The 23,572-nt window shown below is 58.2% G+C and overlaps 1 protein-coding gene across 3 annotated transcripts in view; it reads right to left on the bottom strand.

Moving 5' to 3' along the window:
- Positions 1 to 1,339: 1,339 nt before the first annotated feature.
- PEBP4 (phosphatidylethanolamine binding protein 4) overlaps positions 1,340 to 23,572 on the bottom strand; it is a 77,540-nt gene continuing 55,307 nt past the window's right edge. For all 3 annotated transcript variants that reach the window (XM_027668933.1, XM_027668934.1, XM_027668932.1), the window contains exons 5-7: positions 8,832 to 8,877; positions 7,594 to 7,710; positions 1,340 to 1,769 (exon numbers count right to left, since the gene is read on the bottom strand). In XM_027668933.1, coding sequence (XP_027524734.1) covers positions 1,678 to 1,769; positions 7,594 to 7,710; positions 8,832 to 8,877 — 255 coding nt within the window. In that variant the 3' untranslated portion in view covers positions 1,340 to 1,677. The remainder of the gene's footprint in view (positions 1,770 to 7,593; positions 7,711 to 8,831; positions 8,878 to 23,572) is intronic.

The following is a 23,572-nucleotide window of genomic DNA, read 5'->3' as shown; positions in this document are numbered from 1 at the left end:
ATCCCCTCACCTCCAACTAAACCCAGGAGCAACAGTGCTAATTTCCTAGAAGGATAAACATCCCATCAGCTTTTCCCTCCCGTTCCCCCAAAAATAACCCCCCTGGCCACGCGGAATTACAGGCGGGGAGGAAAGGCTGCCGGGAGTTTGGCTGCAGGATGTCAACAGAGCGTGACCTCTCATTTACACCAGTCCCTCTCACCAGACAGGCCAATTACACCCTCCTGTGAGGGCAAGGAGAGGGAAAGAGCGGGAGTAATCCAACTTTAGCAGACTTCCATGACACGGCACCGTGTCACTTCCTCCCTGCTAATCTTAGCGCCGGCGGCCGCGGGCTTGCTGTTTTTTTCCCTGGCTTGTGGTGTTACCCAGCTTCCTTTTTTTGTTGCTTGCCTTCCCCCCGGGTCCTGCAGCTTCACCCAGTGTGTGCCCACAGGGCGAGCTGGGCCCCTGCTCCTGCATCTCTCTTGGATGTACCCATCACCCCGATCTTTCCCGGGAATGTGGGGCCGTCCTGATCCAGCCCCTGGGGAGGCAAACAGCTGTATCCTGCTGGAGGGGAAGTCCCAGCCACATTTAACCCCCCCAAGAAGGAGTGAAATCCACTCTCACTGCTGGGGAGCCAGGGAAGGTGACCAGCAGGATGTATTTTTCAGGAACAGCTTGCCCTGGGATAAACCCAGGGACTGATGCAGCAACAACGGCATCGCCGCCCCCTCGGAGGGATCCCCGACCTCCCTGAGAGTCATTCCCTCATGCCTCAGTTTTCCCTGCCTGCAAAATGTCCCCTTGTCCCGGGGTCTTGCTCCCCACGGTTCTTCCAAGTGGAATATTATTCCTGGCCATGGGCAGGACAGTCAGCTCTGTCACAGCAGAGACACTGGGACATGCTTCAAGGAGGACTTGCAGGCGGGTGAATTGGAGCCTCAGAGAAAACTGAGTCTTAGATGAAAGCCTAATTAAGGAGCTAATTAAAGGGGAGGTCCAGCTAAGTGGCCAGTAGGCAGAGCTCTGCTGATTTATGCCTTTAATTTGGGTTTTGCTTTCCAAGAGGAGCGGGCTGAGGGCAAAGGCAGGGCAGGGACGGAGTCAGGCCGGGGCAGTGCCTGGTTCCCACACTGTGTGGTGCCACTGGGGGACCCCCTGGCTGGGCACCACCATCCCACTCCCACTCCTGGGTGACGCTGGGAATGCCTGGGATCACCTGCATGAGTGTTTTGATGGCAGTCCCCTGCCCCCATCACTCACAGGGTGTCTCACCTCTGGCAGTGGCTGCAGACACCAGAACAACCCGATCCGTCCAGTGCTTGCTGCCAGCAAGGAGCCTGTGAATCCCCCGTGTGCTCCATCCATATTTTATTCGGGAAACTGCAAGCATTCAAACTCAAGGTCCCCAAAGGGCAGGTGGGACATGCTGGGGGTAAGGTCTGGAAAACGGGATGAGGGGAGGAGAAGAGGTGATGCCATCCTTCCAGGGATAGCCAGGGTGAGCTGGGACACCGCTCAGGGTGGGAAAGAGAACTCGGGTTTGGGAGTGGAGGGGATGGGGTTGGTGCTGTGGGTCTGGGTGGGGAGCAGGGTGGGTGCATCCTTGGTGGGTCCTGGGGTCCCCTCAGCTCCGGGCGGAGGTGGCTCTGCGGTGTGAGGGCGTGCAGGGGAGGGACGCGCCGGCCGGAGCTAATCCTCGTAGTATTTGGTGAGGAACTGGGTCTTGGCCAGAGGGTGACCCAGCCCAAAGTCCTCCACGAAGCCCTTCAGGTCCCAGGAACCTGGGGAGAGAGGGAAAGGGGGTGAGCAGGGCTGGAGGATGGGGATGCTCCAGAGCCAGCTCCAGGCTGGGGTTTAACACCCTGTGCGGCTGCTGCTCTGCCCACACCACATCCTGCACCCCCAGGAGGCACCGGGGACAGCAGGGAGCTCAGGGGGCTGGTTCCTCTCCTGCCTCCCTGGCCTTTGGAGCAGACCTTTCTGTGGTTTCCTACGAGCCCATCCCAGGGGTGGCTGGGCTGGAAATCCCCTGAGAGCGCATGGGGGTGATGCAGGAGGTTCCCCGTCCCCCTCGCTCACAGGCACTGATCTGCTGCTCCACAAACTGCAGGTTCTTCATCCCTGATCCTCCTCCTCTGCCCTGACCTGAGGCTGCTGGAGCTCTGGGGGCAGCCCATGGCTGGATCCAGCTGTGGTGTTTCCCAGGGAGGTAGCAGGGAAACCCTCCCCGGGGCAGGAGGGATTCCCTTGTACCCTGTGGGGTACAGAAATCCCCCTGCACCCTGCCAGGGTTTGACACCCAGCGTGGGTCTGGCTGGTGGCTGCCAGAGCATCCTGCTCCTGACCAGAGGGGCTTTCCCAGGGACTCGAACAGCTCACACTGTCACCACTGCCCCTCCTTGTGGGACACTGGATGGGACACTGCAATGGTGTCACAGGGTGGGGAAAGGGGCCCATTGTTTATCTGAAAGCTGTCCTCTCCTCTTCCTGGCTGCTCTTTAATGTCACACCACAGCCTGGCAGCCCTTTATCTGCCATCACATCTCAGCCCCAACTGGAGCAAAGTGTCCTCTTTGCTCTTGCAAAAGTGCTGAGCAAAACCTGAGCTGCTGCATCACCTGCATGGGGGGGTGGTGGTGGCTCAGGGTGCTGGTGGAGCTCCCACCTGCTCCCCATCTCAGGTTCTGAGCTCCAAGAAGCTCTGGAGATGCTCCTGGTGATGGCACTGCACCCTGCAACCTCCTGGAGCTGCAGCAGGCTGTGGCTGGGATGCTCCAGTACCCAGGAAGAAAGTCACAGGATGCTCAGGAGAGACCCTGCATCCCACACTCCAGCTGGGAGAGGTGCTGGAATGCATCAGGCTGCTGCTGGAGTCTCCACATCATCACTGCCACCCTCGGAGGGCCCAAACCAAGCCGAGAGCAAGGACAGTCCTGACGTCCCGCACCGGTGTCACCCCCAGCCGGGACACGCAGCCACAAACACCTCCATCCCCAAATTCCACCCCTGGCAGGAGGGGAAGATGCTCACTTCAGGGTCTCAATCCACCCCCCGCTCAGCGCCGGGGGTCCCAGCGAGTGTGGCACCAGGGAAAGGGGTCTCTGGGGGGGACGCTCCCGCTGCGCCCGCAGCCTTTGCCGGGCGCCTTTCATCCGGCAGCTTTCAAAGGCGCTTGGAAAACCTCGGGGGAGAGCAGCCCGTGCCCCCTGGGACCAGGGTGAGAGCGAGACGTGGCACCCCCCGACTCCCCGGGGGGGCTGGAGCTGTCACTGATGTTCGGGGAGCCCCGGGAGAGGCGCGGGATGAAAGGAGCCGGAGGAGGCAGAGCCGCCGCGGGGCTGCAGGCGCCGGCCCCGGCTCTCGCCCCGCGCGTGGGGCCGGGGTTTTTCCTGACCTACTTTCCTGCCTGCCATGGCACTGGCTGTGCCCGGCCCTCCGGGGTAGGGAAAGCCCCGGGGCAGCAAAGGGGATGATGCACCGGGAGGATACCGGGTCTGGGGGTCTGGATGCCCCCGCACTCCAAATCCAACCCCTTTGGGTGTATCCCTGAAGCGGGTGCCCCATCCTGGCGTGACCACCAGGGTGACATCCCTGTGCCAGCCATCCCAAATCACACCAGCTGGCTCCCAGGGCCGGGGACTGTGAGTCACCGGGATCATGAAGCTGGGAATGGAGCGGGATAGAGGGTGGTGGCAGCCAGGGAGCCGAGGTCGTGGTGCCACTGTCCCCTCTCCCTGCCACAACAATAGGGCGTTTCATCCGCGGCTTGGTCCGTTTTCAAGCTCGTTTCCCAAGAATTATATCATCACACTCTGCCCTTATCTGAGGAAGAGGAGTGCCCGCTGACACCCACACGTGCCTGGCCGCCTGATCCCAGAGTGCCAGCTGGGGAAACTGAGGCACGAGGCACCCTCGGGGCTTGGGGAGCTCGGGATCCCTCTGACCCCGCAGCTTTCGCAGCCCCCTGGCCCCCCCCCAAACTCCTGTCCCCTCCTCCCCCGGCTGTAATTTATCAGCCTCATCAGCGGGAACGTTCTCCTGATGGGAGCCCTGATGCTTCTCTGCCAAGATTGATGATGTCCCAGGGAGGTGGGCGGGAGGCCTGCGGTCGCTCTGGTCACCATTAAGTGACACCCCGGGGCTCTGGCCGGGACTGGGAGCTCCCCCCGCAGCCCTTCACTGCCTCCCATCCGGGCTGCAGCCTTTCCCTCCCCGTCAGGGCCCAGTCCAACCCGATTTTCCAGCTGGGTGGATGGGATTGGAGGCGCACAAGGTCGGCTCATGAGTCAATGCCACGGCCTCGATCCCGAGCCAGAGCTGGAGAAGGGATGGAGGAGCCACAGGGAGAGTGTCTGGCTGGGCTCATCTCGGTGCCTCGTCCCCAAAGGGGGCTCTTTGCTTCCCTGAGGGAAAATTTCCATGAGGATAAAGTCCATTCCCTGTTGTAAAATATCTTTCCAGGGCAGGAGGAGGTTTGGGGATGCTGGAGCACCTCTCCATGCTCTCCAGAGCTGGTGGGCAACCGGCACCAGGACAGGGTGGGAGCAGAGGGAGGTGCTCGGGTACCAGCAGGTGCAATTAAGCCTCCAGGTTTTGTGCTAATTAAAGCTGCCCTCAGTGAAAGCAGTGAAGGGACTTTAATTCCCCCACATCACAGCCGGGCTCTGCTGGGGGTGCCCGAATTTCCCCGTCTGAGGGATTTTCCCGTGGCTCAGCGCGGCTCCTGCCGCCGGATCGAGAGCTCACGGCAGCGCCACCACCTCGGGGATGCCATGGGTGGCTCTGACATTTCACACACCACAAACTCTTATCTTGCATCTCCCCAAAAATACAACCGCGGCCTGTGACACTCCTGGCTGGGAGGGAAGTGGGGAGAGAGGGAGGAACAGTGGCAGGGACACCCCAAACATCCCCCCAGCGGGGACAGAGCTGGTGCTTGGGGACAGTTCAGTGGCCAAAAAAGTGGAGTGAATCAGACTCCAGGGGAGAAACTGAGGCTCTGAGAGAGTTATTTGCCCAAGGTCACTCAGAGCCGGCTGGTGCCGGCGTCGATCAGAAACGCTCACGGAGAGAAGGATCAGGGTGGTTTTCTTTTTCCTGATGAAACAAGTTTTTTGCTCAAGAGCCACCCTGGAGAAACTCCTCAGCCGTAAACAACCGATTTCCCCATCACAGGAGGGATGTGAGCGGGTGCTGCAGCCCTTCCAGCTCCACCACTGCTGGCCCGGGTGCCCTTGGGCACAGCACCCGACTTGTGCCCACTGGTGCCACCCCATCAGGGACATCCCCACGGCAGGGTGGGCACCAGAGCCACCGTGGAACTGCCCTGGCTCCCTGTGAGCTGCTGGTGTGGCAAAGCCGGGCAGTGGGGAGGAGAAGCACGGATTTATTTTCCACGCTTGCCGTCGCCCCTCGCCTTTTAAATTCTCAGGGATCTTTTCCAGGAGCAGGGACAGGCGACAGCGGGCAGGTCCTGGTTTAGTGCCCTCTTCTGGAGGCTCCGGCCGAGCTCCTGCCATCCCGCCTGGCACATGTCACCTCCCCCGCCTCGGCCATGCTTGGCCCGGGACCTTTCCTGCCTTGGCCTCCAAAAAACACACCCCGTGCCAGGAGGGAGTTTTTCTGGGAGCTGAGTGGTGTGAGAGATGCTCTGGAGGGCTCAGCTCTGCCAGGGGACGAGCTGCCAGAGGGATGGATGTGTGGGACAGGGATGTATCTGCAGGTTGAGAGGGTCCAGCACCGTTCCCTGCACCACCAGGAGCTCTGCTTAGGACATCTCCCTGCCCAGGGTTGCCCCCACCCTTGGTGAGAGGGAGATGTCGCTGCCACCAGATGTGGAAAAAAATAAAAGCAAAAAAAAAAGGGGCTGGTTTAAGGCCAAATAAGATGGGAAGTTCTGCTGCAAACTGTGCCTGCAGCAGCATCACCAGGAGAACCTGCCTGGTTTGTACAGGAGAGGAGCAAGGCAAAGCCATAGAGGAGCTGGCTGGTTTCTTATCCATGATCCACTGGGATTGGGGTCACCTCCTCCTTGTTCCTACAAACTGCCAAAGGCATTTGTTCCTCTGCCCTGTGCTCTGCCTTCACACCACAGGGCTCAGCCACGTGGGGCTGGATGGATCCACTGGTGTTCATCCCACTGCCTGGGGGATGGATTTCTTTAAAACCCCTGAGACACCAAGAACTCATCCTTTGGCTGTTTTTAGGGCTCATTCCCTGGGAATAGAAATGACGGGCTGCCAGTGGTTCAGTCCAGCAGCACCCACTGGACAGGGCAGCAGCAAAACAGTTAAAAATAACCTTCAACCCACTCCTGAAACAGCAGCCCCCGCCAGACCCCTGCAGCTGCCTGACAAGGGATGATCGGAACATCCGCTGGGTCTTTCCCAGGAAGCTTGGAAAGAGCTGGAAAACTCAGGCATGAGATGGAGATGGCCCAGGGTGGGGAGTGCCCGGTCTCCCCACACCTCCTCGGGAACAGGGGGATGTGGGGGATTTTCCACAGGGTGGCTGAACTCTTTGGGCACTTGGAATTTTGGGGGTTGGAGCCACATGTCCTGCTAATAAGAGGATTTATCCGGAAAAAACTCCTCGGTGGGTGTGTCAGTGTCCTTTCCCATCCCCAGGATGCTGCAAGGGGGATGCAGGGACAGCAGGGAGAGCAGGGACAGCAGGGACAGCAGGGAGCCCCCTCCTCTGACCACACCGGGCATGAGGGGCCGGGGAGGGGCGAGAGGGAGGTGACATCAATGGTGTCATTAACACACGGAGCTAATGAACCAGAAAACAAAGCGAAGGGCAGAGAGAACCCGCAGAGAGCTTTGCAGGAGCATCACACCCTGCTCCTGCTCCGAGGGGCGTCGGGGGCTGTTCCAGGTCCCCGAGCCCCCCGGAGCTGGCTCCCCCCGCCCCCCTGGATGTGCTGTGAGGGTTAACAGGCAGGGGGTGAGTCAGGCAGTGACACAGCACCCTGACCTGCCTGCTGGGCTGTGCTCCTGTGGTCCCGGCTGGGAAAGTTCTGAAATTTCCCTTGCTGAGGCCCCGTGAGCCACAGAGCACCGTGCTCCTGAGAGGAGGGAAGGAACACCCATCCCGGGGGGTCCTGCGGGTTATCCTGTGCCCCAGGGTGAGGCAGCAGGGATGGCGTTCCGAGGGGTCTGGGCTACTGCCTCCATCCCCACCCGTGCAGGATTTTGGGAGGAGGCAGCAGAGGGGAGTTGGGAATTGAGGAGCTGGGAGTTGGCAGGGCGTTGTGTCAGCCCCGTTTGAGCAATCCCTTGCTAAACCATCCCCACGGCTGATCCTTATCCGAGGTGGGGGTGATGCAACGCCCGCAGCTCCGGGTCGAGGGCTGGATTGCACAGCCCAGATCTCTCCCTGCTTCCTATCCCGCTACCCAACCCACCACCAGACATTTTCCAAAGGGTTCCTGCCGCCCTGCAAGGATTTAACACCCCATCCACGTCCCGTGGAAGGATCCCAAGCCCCTTTGTGCCAGGCGAGCATCCCCAGCCTGGCACTTCTGGCGTGGCTCAACGCGTGGCACTATCCATACCCCCGGGAAAGCCCCTGGGGACTGGGATCATGGGCCCAGTGGATCCTTACCCAGCGAGGCGTCCTCCTCGGGGCTCAGGGCGATGTGTTTGTGCGCTGGCTGCTCGTACAGGCGGAACTGGTAGCGGTGGTACCCGCTGTGGGGAGGGGGCGAGGGCCGGACGTACCCTGGGGGTGCAAAAGGTAAGGGCTGAGCATCCCCCTGAGCCCAGTGGGACCTGCTTCCCAACATAACCAGGCACCCACCACCCCCCTCCAGCCTGGGATTGCTCTCCCACCCAATGTCCTGCACCCTGGTCCCTTGCCAGTAGAAGCTCAGGTGTTTCACAGGTAAGAGCAGCCCCTGTGCCCACCCAAACCCGCCCCCTCATCACCTCCCCGAGTGCCCAGGGGCCAGATCCTGTTTTGCCTCTCCTGAAATAACCTGCCCCAAAACCTCCTGCTTCGCCAGCCGCTTCCCTCTCCTCCTCCTTTTCCACCTCCTCTTTCAACTCCAGAGCCCTGGGGTGCTCCTTGTCTCCATGCCAGGTGCCCCAACCTCTTCTCCACCCCCTTTCCCATCCCTGCACCACCCCACTGAGCCCCCTCCCCATGCTGGGGGCAGCCTCCCCTGGGTAGGGGCCCCCCAGCACCCCACCAGGACATGGTCAGCCCCCCTTGCCCTCCTGGCTGCCCCTTGGGGGTCTGTGCCAACACAGACTGAGTGGGAGAGAGCAGCACACAGCTGGCCAGATGTGGGGCCTGCAGCTGGCTCAGGGCATCATCTCCAGCTGCTGAGGGCTGGTGGTCCATGGGGAGAGCCCCTGGATGCACAGTGCAGCCACCCCTCACTCTCCATCAGGGATAGGGGGATGTGACACCAAGGGACAAGAGGCCAGAGCTCCTGCAGGGCTCCAGGGGAGCCCCCAGCCCCCTTCCCTGCTCCCCCTGGGGGTATGAACTCCCGGAGCCACGTCTGGCCCCTTTGGAACTGGGAGTCTTTGTTCGTGCAACACCACAGGAGTCGTTGGGATTCACCCGCTTTTATCTCGGGTTTTTCTTTAGGATTGGATCCCTCCCCTCCCCTTCCCCCCTCTTTTTGCACTGGTTTGGAGCGATTCCAACCGCTGGGGAGTTTTTTTTAACCACTTTTGCCTCTAGAAAAAAAAAAAAAAAGAAGAGAAAAAGTGACTCCTATTTCAGACAGTGCCCAGTTGTGCCCTGAGGAGCCCCTTGTGTCCCTCCCTTGTGTCCTGGTGTGCCACCACCTCGCCCCAGCTGGTGGGACCTCATTTGGGGTCTGCACTCACCTGACAGCACGTGCCCTTTGACCTTCCCATTCCTCAGATCCGCACCCTGCAAGGACAAGGAGAGGAGGGTGAGGTGCTACTGGGAACCTCGGGGGGATGGACCCCTCCTGCCCCACCTGCTGCACCCACTGCTCCCCAGGGATTCCTTTTCCAACATTTTGTGCGTTTTCCTTGCAAAGATCATTAGGGATCAACTCCTCCAGGACAGATGCTGGGCTGGGGTGGGTGTGAAGGGGCACAGCAGGGGTTTTCTTCAGCTATTTGGGATTTAGGGGCTTGACCCACAATGCCCTGGCACACAGGTGGTGCTGTCACCCCCAACAGAGCCCATCAGTGATCTGGTGATCCAGAGCAGTGATTCGGGCTGTGGTACAGCAGGAAAGCCACAATATCCCAGTTAAAAGCCTTGGTGCTGCTTGACACAGCTGTGTTCCAGAGGGGTGGGAAGGGGCTGGCTGGGGTGATTTACACCAGCATTCCCGTGGCAAAGCTCTGCTCCATCCTGGTGGTTTTGCCCTCAACCGAAACTCCTGCTCGGAGAGCAGGTCCCGCTGCCCAGCAGGCTCAGCTCTCCATCCCCACCCTGGGATGCTTCCCTGGAGGAGCGAGGCTTTGCTGGGACACCCAGTGGGATGGGGGTTGATGGCAAAGGGGCAGTAACGGGAGCTCTGGCTGCAGCCTGGCCCTGCACAACCCACCTCACCCCTGACCTGCTGCGCCGTTCCCAGCCAGCCCCAACCTCCCTCCCCAGCGCTCGTAAATCCTTTCCTACGGCACCCGTTATTCCAGTCCTGCCCACGCACACTCTGCTGCCAGGGCTCCTCCGTCCTAACCTGCCCTGGGAGTTGTTATACCCCGAAAAAAAAAAGGAGATGCATCAGATAAAACCACCGGCAAAAAGTGCACGTGGGGAACATGGTCGGTGCCCCGGCTCCTCGGGATCAAAGCTTCCCTTTCCCTGCAAAGAAACCTGCCCTGCACTGAGTCACAGCTGGTGGCAGCCTCCTGCCAGCTGCCCACAGGTCACAGGGAAGCCAAGGGCCCGCTCAGATCCTCGGATATGGGCTCCCCAATGCCACCTTGGCAGCCCCGGAGCCGAAAATATCCCGATGACAGAGAGGTGATGATGACTAAGACTTTGGGCAGGTTGGGATGCCTTGGATCACCAGGGCAGGGGAAGGCAGAGGGATGGCTGTGGGGGGAGGGAGAAGCACCCAAGGGTGCTGGAAGGGACACATGAGGCCGTGGGGGCTGTGCTGGCTGCTCTCTCCTGGTCCAGATGTCTGCTCCACCCAGATGTGTGGGCTCACCCCATCCAGATGTGCACAGCACTCATCCAGCTGTGCATTACCAGCCCACCCACAGGGGCCTGCCCAGGCGATGCTCCATCCAGATGTGCACATCTGCTCTGCCCAGCCCCTCCAGCTGTGCCTGCTTCCCCCCAGATGTGCCCAGCCTGGCCTGGCACAGGAAGTTCCTGGCACATCCCCGGCTCTCCACGAGGCCGGGCCGGCTGCCAGCCCCCGCTCTTCAAAGGCAGGGACTGAGGGTTTCTCTGTTCCTGCTTGGAATGCTCCCGTGCAGGGACCTTGCTGCTATTCCTGGCTTTGCCATGGGCTTATCGGGAGAGGCCGGGGCCTCCTCCCTGTTTTCCCGCCTGCTGATGTGGGTTGCCTGCTCGCCCCGAGATGCTGTGGGTTCTGCCTTGCCCCGGGGATGGGAGAGTCAAAGGATAAAGCTCCTTTTAAGAGGCGAGAACAGGAAGAGGGCGGGAGGGAGAAAGTAGGGATGAGCACTCCAAACCCGACCTTTTTTTTTTTTTCTTTCATAGTAAACATCTACCCTGGGAGCACGGAGCAAGCTCTGGGCACGGAAGGATTGAAGGTGTGAAGCCCTGCTTGCTCCTGCGAGCTTTTCCTCCCCGTTTTTTTTTTTGTGGAGGGAATGGTTTTCAGGAGGAATGACCCCTCTGCAGGCTGACACCGGGATGAGGGCGAGGGGAGCATCACACTCCGGCAGCTCCCACAGATCCCTGCCACGAGCGGAGCTAATGGACGCTGATGAGCTGCCGCGTTTATTAATGCCCTTTTATGAGAGCATTAATAGTTCCTAATGACACCATTTGAGCTTCCCAGCCTTTTATCTCCTCTTTCTCTCTTTCCCCTGCCGAGGACACAGTGTAGGAGGTGGAATTAGATATTTCCACCCTCCGGTCTGTGCCGTGTGGTGTCGAGCGCTGGCGGGGCACGGGATGCTCACGCAGAGACCTGGGCAGCCCTAAAAATCTGTGCCACGCAGTTTCTGTGCCAGCAGCTCCTCTCTGTGATCTTTTCCTTGGCCAAAAGAGTGAAGAAAATTATTCTCCCCCCCCCATTCCTGATGCCTCAGACAACAACCGAGGCTCCCTGGAAGATCATGGCCAGCACTCGGCGTTGCCTCCTGCAGCGTAGGGTGGGGGGAGTAAATAAATAAATACAAATAAATTAAAGGCAGTGAGTCACATTTTGTTTTCCTCTTGATCTTTTTTTGTTGTTGTTGTTGTTGTCCTTTTCCCCCTCTTTCCTCTCTTCCCCCTCTCCAGAACGTGTCTGATCCCATCGGAGAGAGGAGGGGAAAGGGATGGGTGGCGAGAGCTCGCCAGCGATTCGCCCGGGCGAGGACGGAGGGTTATGGAAAGTGGGTGTGGGAATCGGCACAATCGCTGGCAGGGCACCAGGACAAACAGATGACGGATGGGACCCAGGGAAGTGCAGCGGAGCGGGGCTGGGCTGCTGCCACCTCGCCGGGAGCCCGTCCCAACCCGGCCCCGGGGACATCGGGGACACCGCGGGGGGAAGGGGGGCACAGCCGGGGGCGGGGGCTGCATCCCGCAGGGAAGCAACCGAGGTACCGGCCCCGGCATCGCGCTGAAACGATTAACCAACAATTATCCAAGCGGGGAAGTTAATCCCCAAACAACCAGGGCTCCTCCTGCGCTGCCTCTCGCGGCTCGACGGGGGCAAGCGGCTTCAAAGCCGGCGCAGCCGGGAGCCCAGATTTGTTCTCCTCTCTCTCTGTGATCTTTCTAATGAGGTCAGGATGTAGGAATTGGCTCTCGGGAGCGCAGGGGAGCATCCCGGGAAGGGCAGAGCTGCCGGGATGGCAATCCAGCCTCCCGCCAGCGGAGCGGAGGCTGGAACAGGGAATAAAGAGGAACAGGATGCTAATTGCAGGTGGATATGGATCTGTTCCACCGTGTCCTTGCAGAGCAAGGTGAACATTTTGGGTTTCCTCCTCTCCACCAAAGCCAGCAGCAGCGGTGAGCACCGCTCCTACCCCAGCTCCCAGGAACATTCAGGCTCGTCCTGCTTTCCAACAAAGAGCATGTGAGAAAACACCCGCTCCAAGAGAAACTCTCCCTCCAATTATCCCGGCATGCAGGGAGGCCATGAGAGAGCAGGGCAGGGCCTGGGCAGCTCCCAGCACTCCCAGGCTCTGGCATTTCCCAGCCCAGCTGCCCGTTTGCATGTCAGCTGGGTTCCACACCGAGCCCGGTGCCAGATTTGGGGCATGGGATGCTCCCAAACCACTCCTGCTCGCCCACGCCGCGCTGACCCTCTCCCTCCTGGCACGGCTCCAGCCCACTCTTGCTGTTCCCATCACCATCAAGCCGGGGTTTTGTGCCCCAAGGAGCCTGTCAGCCCCCACCCTGCAAATCCCTCTTTTTATGATAAGTGTCACATCCCGTTATGCCAACCTTGCTATGCCACTGGATCGTGTTCTCACCACTGGGAAAGGATTCAGGAGGAAGAGAAAAATACAGAGAAACGCACAAGGAGCTCATGGAAGAAAAGCCCAGTGAGGTGGGAATGTCACCTCTGGCTGGGAGAGGAAGGGCACGGTGGGGAAGGGTCTCTACTGGCTGCTGCATTACCCCAAAAAGTGTTTGAACAGCAAATTCCCAAGGCAAGGAATGACTTAAACAGGCGACGGTGGGACAAGACCCCAACGGAGGTTGGATCCCATCACTCCCCAAATCCAGAGAAACCTCCCCTTCCCTCTGGAACCAGCCCAGCTTTCCCAACCCCAAACCTCATCCTCAGCCTCCTGCTCCGGTGCTTCCCCGCAGCCCCAGTTCCCGGATCCTGGGATGACTCAGGGCCCTGGGCTTGTGCTTGGAGCTGGTTTCGTTCCCCAGGCACAGCTGGAGACAAGGGCCAGGCCATCCCAGGCCTGGGGCAGAAATGATTCCCATCATTTCCCTGCTCCAAATCACGAGTACCCCACGTCTCCAGCCAAACTTCCCACCGGGATCCTCGTAGCCCAGACACTTGGCTTTCCATGCATGTCCACAACAGGAGGTTAATCCACTCTCCAGAGCCTCCTGCTCCTCCTCTCCCAGGCTCCAGCAATGCACAATCCAGCCCCAAGGTCCCCAAGGAGGGGACCTATCAAGCAACACAGGGTGGGATACACAGAATGCCCCCATCCCTGGCTGCCAATCCCCCTTACCCACAGCCCAAACCCGTTATTTTAATTTATTAACATTTATGTGAATGGAATTTCACCACTACAGGTGATATTTGACTTGTTTGCTCTCAGCCTGTGCCTGAAAGTTCGATAAACTACATCTAAACTCACATCTGGGCAGAAAAAGAGTGGAAAAGGTGCTTTTCCTTCTGCAGGGAACTTCTCTTTAGGGTTGATCCAGAACCTCAGTAAAGCTAAACCTGAGTGGATCTGGATCTCACAGCTGATGGATCCACCTGTTTGGGGACTGAAATGCACCAAAATTGGGTGTTTTTAACACCAGAATCGTGCCAGGACAGCCCATCCCAGCAGGCACTGACCAAAGAGATGGTGCTGCATAAATAGGCACTGAAGCAATGCACATCCACATGCCAAAATATTCATCAGAACTCCTGGGAAAACTCACTGTAGGAGTCCCCAAGGACATGAGGGGTCCTGTTGTCACCCCTGGGACCCCACTGGAGGCTCAGGTTGGAGCAGGACCAGGTGGACACATCGGGATGTCACACATCAGGATGTCACACATCGGGATGTCACAGCTCCAACAGAGCTCTTGAAAAACCTCCCAGCTTCCCAGGGCCTGAACTCCAGTGATTTACCCCGGATTTTAGGATTATCAGGGAGCTCTTGCAGCCTCCTGGCACAGCCTGGCTTTTTTTTTTTTTTCTGCCTCACTATAACTGGGGGAAGGCGACCATAAAAATATATTAAAAAATAAATATCGGGGCACGGCTGCAATTTAAATGCTGCCTGTCTGATCCACCCTAATGCCGCAGGGAAGGACGTGCCACGGGTCATTAACTGAGCCAAATAAACATAAATCACCTCAGCCTGTGGCTCTTTGAGAGGGTTTTTTTTTTTTTTTTAATCTGGAGACAAAAACGTTGCCCTTCAGAACCCGAACCGTCCCGGACCTGGGACCTTCCCGGGGCTCCTGCCTCCCTCCTGGCAGCCCAGGGATGGCATTCCCAGCGCCAGAATATCCCGTTTCAAAAGAGGGAGGCTCTGCTGGGTGGATTTCCAGTGAGACACAGATACCTGCCTGGCTTAGGCGTTGCTGGCACGGGCTCTGTGCCTCTCTGCGCCTTTCCTTCAGGATGTAGGTGAGGGGTCCAAGCCAGCGGGGTGGAGGCTGTGATGACACTTGGATGGTTTTGAAACCTCAGACAAAACACTCGTGTTGAAAAAAGGTGGGGGGTGTTGTTTTTCTTGTTTGTTTTTGGTTTGTTTTTTTTTTTATATATTTTAAAACACCTGTGGGATTATAGAGGCAGATGGAGGGGAGGGGGGGGGAGGATGGGATGTGGGATGCTGAGCTCCATCCCTGAGGTGTGCATGGGGCCAGGATGTTCCAAGAGTGGGTTTAAGGGGTTGGATTTGGGAGTCCAAGTTCGTTGCTTTGCTAAAAAAACTTAGTGGAGGAGTTTTCCTGCTCCTCCTCTCCCTGGATCCCCGGCACCGGGAGTTCGTTTAAGTGAGAAAGTTGAATAAAATGATGATTGAATAAAATGATGGTGGAATAAAATGGTGGTGGAATAAAATGATGGAAAGGGCTGTGCGTGCTCTGATTGCTGTCCTGAGATCCTGGGAAGCTGGAGCAGCACCTGCAGCTCTGGGAAGGGGGAGGTGGCTGCACCCCAAGGACCCTTTTTGGGGCGCGCTGCAATCGCGTCCCGCGCGGTCACGCCCTGTCTCCCAGCCCTTGGGCCTCTGGGATGATAAATGATGGATGGGATTGCTAAGAACAACAGGGATGTTGGTAGCAACCCCAGGGGCGTGTTAGGAAGCCGTGTGGATGCCGGGCTCTGCCTGGCTGGGTTTGACATCCCCACGGTGTTGCAATTGTGGGCGAGCTCACGGCGGAGCCGCTGCCGGGTGAGTCACCCTGACCCACTGGCCCGGTGCTGGCCTGGCCGGGGCAGGGTTGGGATGGGCTTTGTCCTGCTCAGGATCCAGCCAGGACCCCCCCAGAGCATCCTCTGCCCCCTTGGTGCCCGCAGGATAACGGTGGATGCTGCACTGCTGGGGTGGGAAGTGAGGGTGGATGGATGAATTACTGGGCGAGGAGGAGGAGGAGGAGGAGGAGGAAGGCCTGAGGATGGCTCAGGCTCAAGAGGCAGAAGGAGAAAGGCACTTTTTGCCCAGTTTCTCTCACTGTGACAGGGTGGCACCGCTCCTACACCACTTGCAACACCCATTTTCCCAGCAGCCGCTGGACCACACCTGTGTTTGCTGCCCTGGGCCTTGCCACCAGCCTGGTCCTTCCCAGGAATTCCACCAGCATCTCCTCCCACTCCCCCCATGGATCCGGGTTCCCTTGGTGCCCCCATCACCCCGAGTTCTCATGGGGCATCTGCGAAACCCTGCAAAACCTCTCCAGAAAGGTGCCCCACCAGAGCTTTCCACAAAGCCCCCGAGATCTCACCACGAGGAACGAGCTCGAACTGGCCAGAAAAAGGGCTGGGTAGGACTGGAAAGGTCTTTTCCAGCCCCATTTCTCGAGAGTGGAAAACTTGTCTGCTCTGCACGCGTGTAGCTTTAAGATGAGTTTGCTTTTCCAGCAGCAGATTTCCGGAGGATTCTTGGAGAAACACCAAATTTTGCCTAATTCAGTCATTTAAAGGCCCGTAGCCTGATTCTGTGCAGATGAGAGCGGAGCCTGCACTGGGAGCCTCCCCTGGGATGTGTCCACGGGGAGACTCTGATGCCTGAGTCGCCCCTGGGGACAGGGATATGTTTCCTTTGGGGGTTGGAAAGTGCCAGCACGTTCCCAGTGCTGCCACCACCCAGGCTGAAGTGCCCAGTGATACCCACATCCGTGGGGCACGTGGGGCTGAACCTCACACACGTGAACCACCACGAGGCACAGCCAGGCTGGAATCATGGAATGCTTTGGGTGGGAAGGGACCTTAAGGCTCATCCAGTTCCACCCCCTGCCATGGGCAGGGATACCTTCCAATAGACCAGGTTGCTCCAACCTGGCCTTGGACTCTTCCAGGGATGGGGCAGACACAGCTTCTCTGGGCAACCTGTGCCAGGGCCTCCCCACCCTCACAGCCAACAATTCCTTCCCAATCTCCCATCTAACCCTCCCTCTGGCAGTGGGAAGCCATTCTGCCTTGTGCTGTCATTCCATCTCTCATCCCAAGTCCCTCTCCTGCTCTCCTGGGGCCCCTTTAGGCCCTGGAAGGGGCTCTCAGGTCTCCCTGGATCCTTCTCTCCTCCAGGTGAACCCCCCCATCTCTCCCAGCCTGGCTCCAGAGCAGAGGGACTCCAGTCTTGGAGCACCTCCATGGGCTCCTCTGGACCTGCTCCAACAGCTCCACATCCTTGTGCTGTTGGAGATCCCGGAGCTGCAGGTGGGATCCCACCAGGACAAAAGACCCCCCTCCTTGGACCTTCTGGCTGCTCTGTGGGTGATTTTTTGGGGCGATACCCAGCGACGACCACCAAAATCCGCCGGCGGGATTTGGGGTCGGATGCCGTGCCCACCACCCCCCTCTGGATTTGTGCCCAATCCCACCCTGGCAAGCCCAGCTTTGGGGGTGCAGGGGGGGCACCCCGGGGCTGCCGGGTGTCCGTGGGTTTGCGCACACGCCGCGAACCCTCCCCTGCAAATTCCTCCTCCCCGGGGTGTCTGATCCCAGTCCCAGGCACCTTCCCCGGGGCGCGGGGGCGGATCAAAGCCCGCGCGTGCCAGCCCTGCTCCCGCTCTGGGCCAACCCGGCTATTTGGGCTCTGCTAATCTGATGGGAGCTCTGCACCACGGGGGGGTGGGTGGGCAGGGGGCCGACTTATTCCTTCCTTTTTATTTTTTTATTATTATTATTATTATTATTTTTGGGTTTTTCCCTTCCGCTGGCCAAAAAGTCTCCCCATCGCCTCTGATGACGACACCACGCTCTCCCCCCACCTCCCCTCCTCCGGACCTGGACAGGAGGGGAATGTGATGTATTTTGGGCCCCACCACAGCATCCGGGCGGCCTCGGGCTTGACCACCCCGTCCTCCCCCTCCCCACGCCGCTTCCTGACGGCAGGATCAGGATTTGGCAGCACTCGGAGGGAGAGTCCAGAGCTGCCCTTGGGACGGGAGAAACTCCGACCGGAAACATCCTTCTCTGGAGCGTCCCCAGTTTTCCTCACACTTCCCTCCTGCTTGTGGGTTGTTATGTTTGGGGTTTTTTTTAAGGGTAGGGGGCGTCCTGGAAGGGTGAGGGAGCTTTGGGATGCTCAGGAGTGCTTTTGCATTGATTTGGGTGGTGAGAAAGAGCCAAATGCACCTTCTTGATGGAGGTTTTTTTGTTTTGCTGCTAAGCATCTCCTGGTCCTTCAGGCTCTCAGCAGAGCTGCAGTGGGGCTGCTGAGCAACCCCCTCCCCCAAAAAAAACCAAAACTGTACCCCAGCAGGCAGAAGAGGTGCAGGCAGGAGAGGTGCAGGCAGAGCTCCTATCCCGAGGATTAGGGGTTAACAGCTGCTGCAGCTGCACGTCTGCCAAAGCTGCTCCTGCAGTGCCATGGACTTCCCTTTCTTCCATAAAAGTCCACCGGATCCGGGCTCCCGTGGGATGCTCTGGGCGGGGGGAGCAGGGAGGGGGCTGAGCCTCCCTACCTGGGGCGCGTGCAAGCGCCGGGGGCTGTTTGTGCAATGCCCTGTGCGCCTCCCAAAAAAAAAAAACCACCACCTTGGGAGCCAGGAGCCAACGCTTGCCCTGCTTCCCTACCCTGGCTTGGGCTCCAGAGAGAGAAAACTCATTTTTTTACATATTTTGGGGGTGGGTGGGGTGTGTGTGTGTGTGTGAAGGGTGGGATGGCAGGGCTGGGGCAGCACGGACACGTGCTGCTGCTCACGGGGTTCCATCCTCACTCCAACAGCCCTGCCCTGCTCCAAGACGGGACTCAGAGCCACAGCTCCTTCTCCAAGGGGATGGAAAGGCATTGGAGAGCCTTGCAGGAAGGGGGGAGAGGAGAAGCAGGGGGTTGTCCCCTCAGAGGTGCCCCTCGGTGCTGCCAGAGACTATTTCTGTGCCATCTCCCTGCACAAACCATACTTGCACCTCCAGCCTCTCCAAAATATCCCCCCCCCTGCAGGCCTGATCATTTTGGGACACTTGTGGGTGGCAATGCAAATACAAAGAGCAAGAGGTCTCCTCCCAGCCCTCTTCCCAAACCAAGGGGTCTCCCAGAGGAGCTGTGGCTGCCCCATCCCTGTAAGTGTTGAAAGGACCTGGAACAACCCAGCCTAGGGGAACAACCATGGCAGGGGGGTGGAACAAGATGAGCTTTAAGGTCCCTTCCAACCCAAACCACTCCATGAATCCACGAAACTGTGTTATCCCGGGAATTTGGCTGGAGCAGAAATGACATAAGCAAACACCACCCGTGGGGATGCTCGAGTTTGAGTTCAAACCCCACAGATTTAGGATTTGCATCCTAATTCCTCCCCAGCTGTTACCAGGGGTGCTGCAGCAGGTCCCTAAATTTGGGTGGGCGATCCCAAGGCAGGTTGAGAGAGGGTCCCACTTCCCCCCTACCATCCCACAGCCTCTCTCAGGCAGCTCGAGCCCCGTCTCAGTTACAGCAGCAGACGAGATGTCATCACCCCGAGAGGCCGGGGCTTGCATCACGAGGAGAAAAAAGCCCAATTTTTACAGGAGAAGCACACACACACACACACACACTCTCTCTCACACACACACACACACAGCCTCGGTAATTAACTTAATAGGTTTCTTACAGAATGCCCCGTGAGTGATGCTCAACATATTCAAGTGTTGACAAGACGGCGCTGAACCCGACGCCTACACAACGGGCAGAGCGGGCTCGGAGCGCAGACACACCTTCATTGTCTGAAACTTGTAGTAAAAACTCCAAACCCGCCCTTGTGAAATGGGGAGTCGAGCAGATGGGGCCGAGTAACCCTTTATCTGCCAGGACCCGCCGCGAGACCCGCGGGAGGAGGCGCTGGTTCGTCCCCAGGAGTCAAGAATTAATTTAGAATTAATTTATAATATAGGTTGGACGAGGTAGAAATGGCTGCAGATGCCTCCATAGGTATTTGGGATATGTTGTTGGAGGGGTTTTAGCCCACTGGGATCGTCACCAAGGAGTTGGACTTGATCCCTGTGGGTCCCTTCCAGCTCAGGATATTCCATGATTCTGTGATTTGCTGAGCACTGGAATAAATTAGCAACTTCTCACTCTCCTATAAAAATGTTCACCCCCCTGGAAATTGGCTGTAAATCCAAAGGGGGATGAACATTGTGCCACCCTCTGGATTTGCTCCAGTTCAATATTTGGGCCGTTAATATTAAAAAAAAAAAAAAAAGGGCTGAGATTCCCTTGGCACTGCTGGACAGTCCCTCCCTGTGTCTCACTCATCCAGTTCCCAGAGGAGTCATTCCCTTCCCTCCTGCCTCGGGAAAATCTTTCCAATAAAAGACACAATTTTGGCTAACCTGTGCTGGGTGCCGTGGGTGGGCTCAGCCCCCCACCTGAGGAAAGCCAATCCATGCCAATGCAGCACCAAACACCCTCCTGAAAATCCAACAGCACCCCTGGTCACCCAAAAAAAAAAAAAAAAAAAAAAAAAGAGGAGGGGAAAAAAAACCCCTCTCTGGAAGAGGGATTAATGGGAAAACCAGTTTGGATGGAGTTGTGTTGTAAGAGGCAGCAGAGATCCCTCTCCCTCTGGCTCGGGGTGGGATCTTGAGTCAGGAAAATTGCTTAAGAAAAGGGTGGTCGTCCCTACAGGTTCCACCGGGTTGGGAAATGTTCTCCCAGCGAATGGGACCCGCGTGGAGCAATCCCAATCCCTGGAGCTGTCATCGTTGTGCTGACGAGCTCCCAAACCCGTCGGGCTCCCCCTGCTCCGTGCGGGATGGGGCCCTGCAGCTGCTCCCTCTCCCTGTCACACGGGGATCAGATCCGGCTGGATCAGGGGGGAAAGTCTGTCAGCGAGGGCTGGGGATGCTGGAGCAGGCAATGGGATCATCCCAACACGTCACATCCAACATGTTTTAGGGGAAGGGAGAGCTGGGACCCCCCGATTTGGTGTCTCCTTCCCTTCACAGGGCACTTCAGGGATGCAGGATCCAACGTTATTCCTATTTTTAAGAGGTGCAAGAGCATTCCAAAGGTTTCTATCGGCAGAGCAGAAGCACCAGAACCTGGTGCATGGATATTTAGGGGAATTTTTCCACAGGGAGCACACGGATCACATCCAGAGAGCATGGAAGCTGCAGACCTGGGCTGCAGACAGGACGAATCCACGGGGCCACAGTGCGCGGGAATTAAGGATTTAGCTGGGAGTTAGCTCGGCATTGTCAGGGAATTAAAGGTTTACCTGCGCGTTGCAGACGGAGGCTTAAAGATTTTACAAACCCATTAGATTTACAGCGCTCCCAAATTTCGACACCCTTGGGTTTTACCCCGCCAGGGAGGATTTTGACCAGGTCTGGGCTGTTCACACTGTTCTCACCGTGTGCCCGTGGGGAGGGTGGTGGGAACCGGGGTTCAGGCTTTACCCACGGCCACGTGGCACCCGAAATTAGCCCCAAACCCTGCAAAGAGCCTGTCTGGGCTCTCACTGAGACGGAGTCAAGTGGGATCAGACCCTAAAGCGAGCCCTGTCCTGCCGTGCAGTGTAAAGCCATCGGTTCAGTCACTGGAGAAGGAACTTTGCATTGTCTCTTTTCTCTCCCCAAAAACCCACAGTGGCACCCTGGAAAGCTTGTGGGAGCTGGAGCATCCCTTCCACCAGCGATGGGGGGCCCTTAAGGCACATCATCAAAGGGAGAACCAGAGGGGGCTGCAGGGCAGCGAGCCCTGCACACCCTGCAGCACCTTCCCCAGAGTCCCGAGGGATGAATCCTGGCACGACACAAGGGAAACACGCCCCAGGAGTTCTGAAGGACGAATCCTGGCACGACACGAGGGGCAACATGTCCCAAACACCCCGCAAAGCCAGGGCTGCACGCTGGGGAATTGCACAGCAGTCCTGGCGTGGTGCAAGGCAGAGGGGCAGGAGCTGTGCAATTCCCAGCCCGGGGCGAGCAGGCTCGCCCACACACTGGGAACGGGAGCTCGAGGACGGGCCCCGATGGCAGGAGGATAAGGCTGCCCTTACGTAAGGCCCAGGGGTTGCGTGGAGGATCCGTGGCGGGAGCAGACTTGCTCTGGGGCTGCTGCAGCACGGCCGGCCCAGCCCGGACTGTGCCGATGGCTCCGGGATGGATCCGGTCCCGGACAGCCCCACACCCACTGGGATGTGTGGTGCCGTGCAGGGAAGGAAATCCCAGCCTCACACTGATGGGGGTCCCTTCCTGGCCCCTTCCCACTCCTTTGGTGCAGAGAGGTGCAAAATAGGTTGTTGTTCTCGAGGGCGCTGGTGATTATTAATAATAACTCGGCTCCCGGTGCTCCAGTTTTCCCGAGCGCCTTGGCAGCGTTCCGCCAGGGCCGGTGATTTAGTGCAACTTAATTATTCCCGGCGTTTCATCACCTCTTGTTTTTGATGTCTGTGTCTCTGTCAGTGCCTCACCTTCGTGACTAAGAGAGCCGGGGAAACAAACCGGTGCAAAAGGGAGAGAAAAGGGGAAAAACCCCAAGAAAAACCCCAAGTCGCCCCTGCCCGGTGGCAGGGAAGGCTCGGGAAGGTGTTCCGGGGGGATGCTCCCTGTGTTTCCCACCGTGGCTTGGGATGTGCATGTGGATGCACGTGGGGGGGGGCTTTCACCCAAACCCTCCCAGGGTTTCAAGCCTTGGCCATCGCTCCCAGCAGCAGAGCGAGCAGCATTCCATGTCTGCTGCTTCCCAAAGGGAAAGGGCAGCACGGGACCCTTGTCTGCCCCCTTAAACACCTCAGCGGGGACTCAGTGTCCTCTCTGGCTCTGGGAAACTGGATTTGGCTCCCAAGCACCTGGGGGCAGCCAGATGGGGGCTGGGATAGGATTCCTGTGGCTCCCAGTCCTCCATCCCTGCCACGGAGCCTTGAGGAGACACGAGCGGAGCCGGGACCAGCTCCCGGGATGGTGCCTTGAATCCACCTTGCTGGTGCCACCGAGGGACACCAGGGGACATCAGGGTCACAGAGAGGGATGTGGGAAGGATTCAGGGAATAAGTTGGTCCAGGAAGGAGAGCTTGGGGCTGGATGCAGGAGCATCCTGGATGGGGACAAGTCACTGCTGGATTTCCTGAGGAGACAAAGCCAGGGGCAGGTGGGGTGAGGTGACCACCATCATCTGCCACTATGGAAAATGGAAGGAGACTCCTGGAATGGCTAAAGAGCCACTTTGGGGTGGGTCACTTCCCTCATTCCCAGCGAATCCCTCCCAGCAGGAGCTGCTCTCAGCATGGATAAAGCAGGGAACCCACAGGACCCTACACCAGGCAAAGCCCCTGCTGGGCTAGACTCCATTCTAAGGAGGAAAACTTCCTTTTCCAATAGTGTTTTCCATCCCTTCCCTCCCCAGCACGTCGGAGCAGGGGGTGGGTGTCAGTGACCACATTTCCAGGAGCAGAAGTTCCGCCTGTTCATCCCTGAACTGGTGGCAGTGCCGGGATCAAACACTTCCCATGTCCCATTCCCAGCCCTGGGGTATTTCCTTGCCCACATCCTGCTGGGAATATCCCTAACCCTGGAAAGGTGCTGCCACGAGAGATTGGGGGTGCTGTGTCCAATCCCATGGAATGGCTGGTCCAGATTCCACGGGTGCTTCCATGTTCAAGCAGGGAGATTCCAGCAGCTTCATGCTTCCAAAGGGAGAGCCAAGGGATCAACAGCTGAGGGGAATTCAGCTGAGTGGCCCTGACTGGTCGGGAAAGCACCTGTGGGATGTGGGATGGGAGAGAGGACCAGGATACAGGGCCAGGATGTAGCACTGGGATGCAGGGTTGGGATATAGCACAGGGGTGCAGGGTTGGGATACAGGGTTGGGATGTAGTTCTGGGGTGCAGGACCAGGATACAGAATTGGGATTGGGATGTAGCATCGGGATGTGAGGTTAAGATGTAACATTGGGATGCAGGGCCAGGATTTGGCACTGGGATGTACAGCTGGGATGTAGCACTTGGACACAGGGCTGGGATGTTGTACTGGGACACAGGGCTGGGATACAGCACTGGGATGCAGGGCTGGGATATAGGGATGCAGGGCTGGGATATAGGGATGCAGGGCTGGGATATGACAATGGGATGCAGGCTGGGATACAGCAGTGGGATGCAGGGCTGGGAT

This window comes from Corapipo altera, unplaced genomic scaffold (genome assembly GCF_003945725.1).
Source record: "Corapipo altera isolate COAL_440 unplaced genomic scaffold, ASM394572v1 182, whole genome shotgun sequence".
Taxonomy (NCBI): Eukaryota; Metazoa; Chordata; class Aves; order Passeriformes; family Pipridae; genus Corapipo; species Corapipo altera.
Note: the sequence above shows the minus strand (reverse complement) of the source record. Positions and strands in the feature narration are given on the sequence as shown.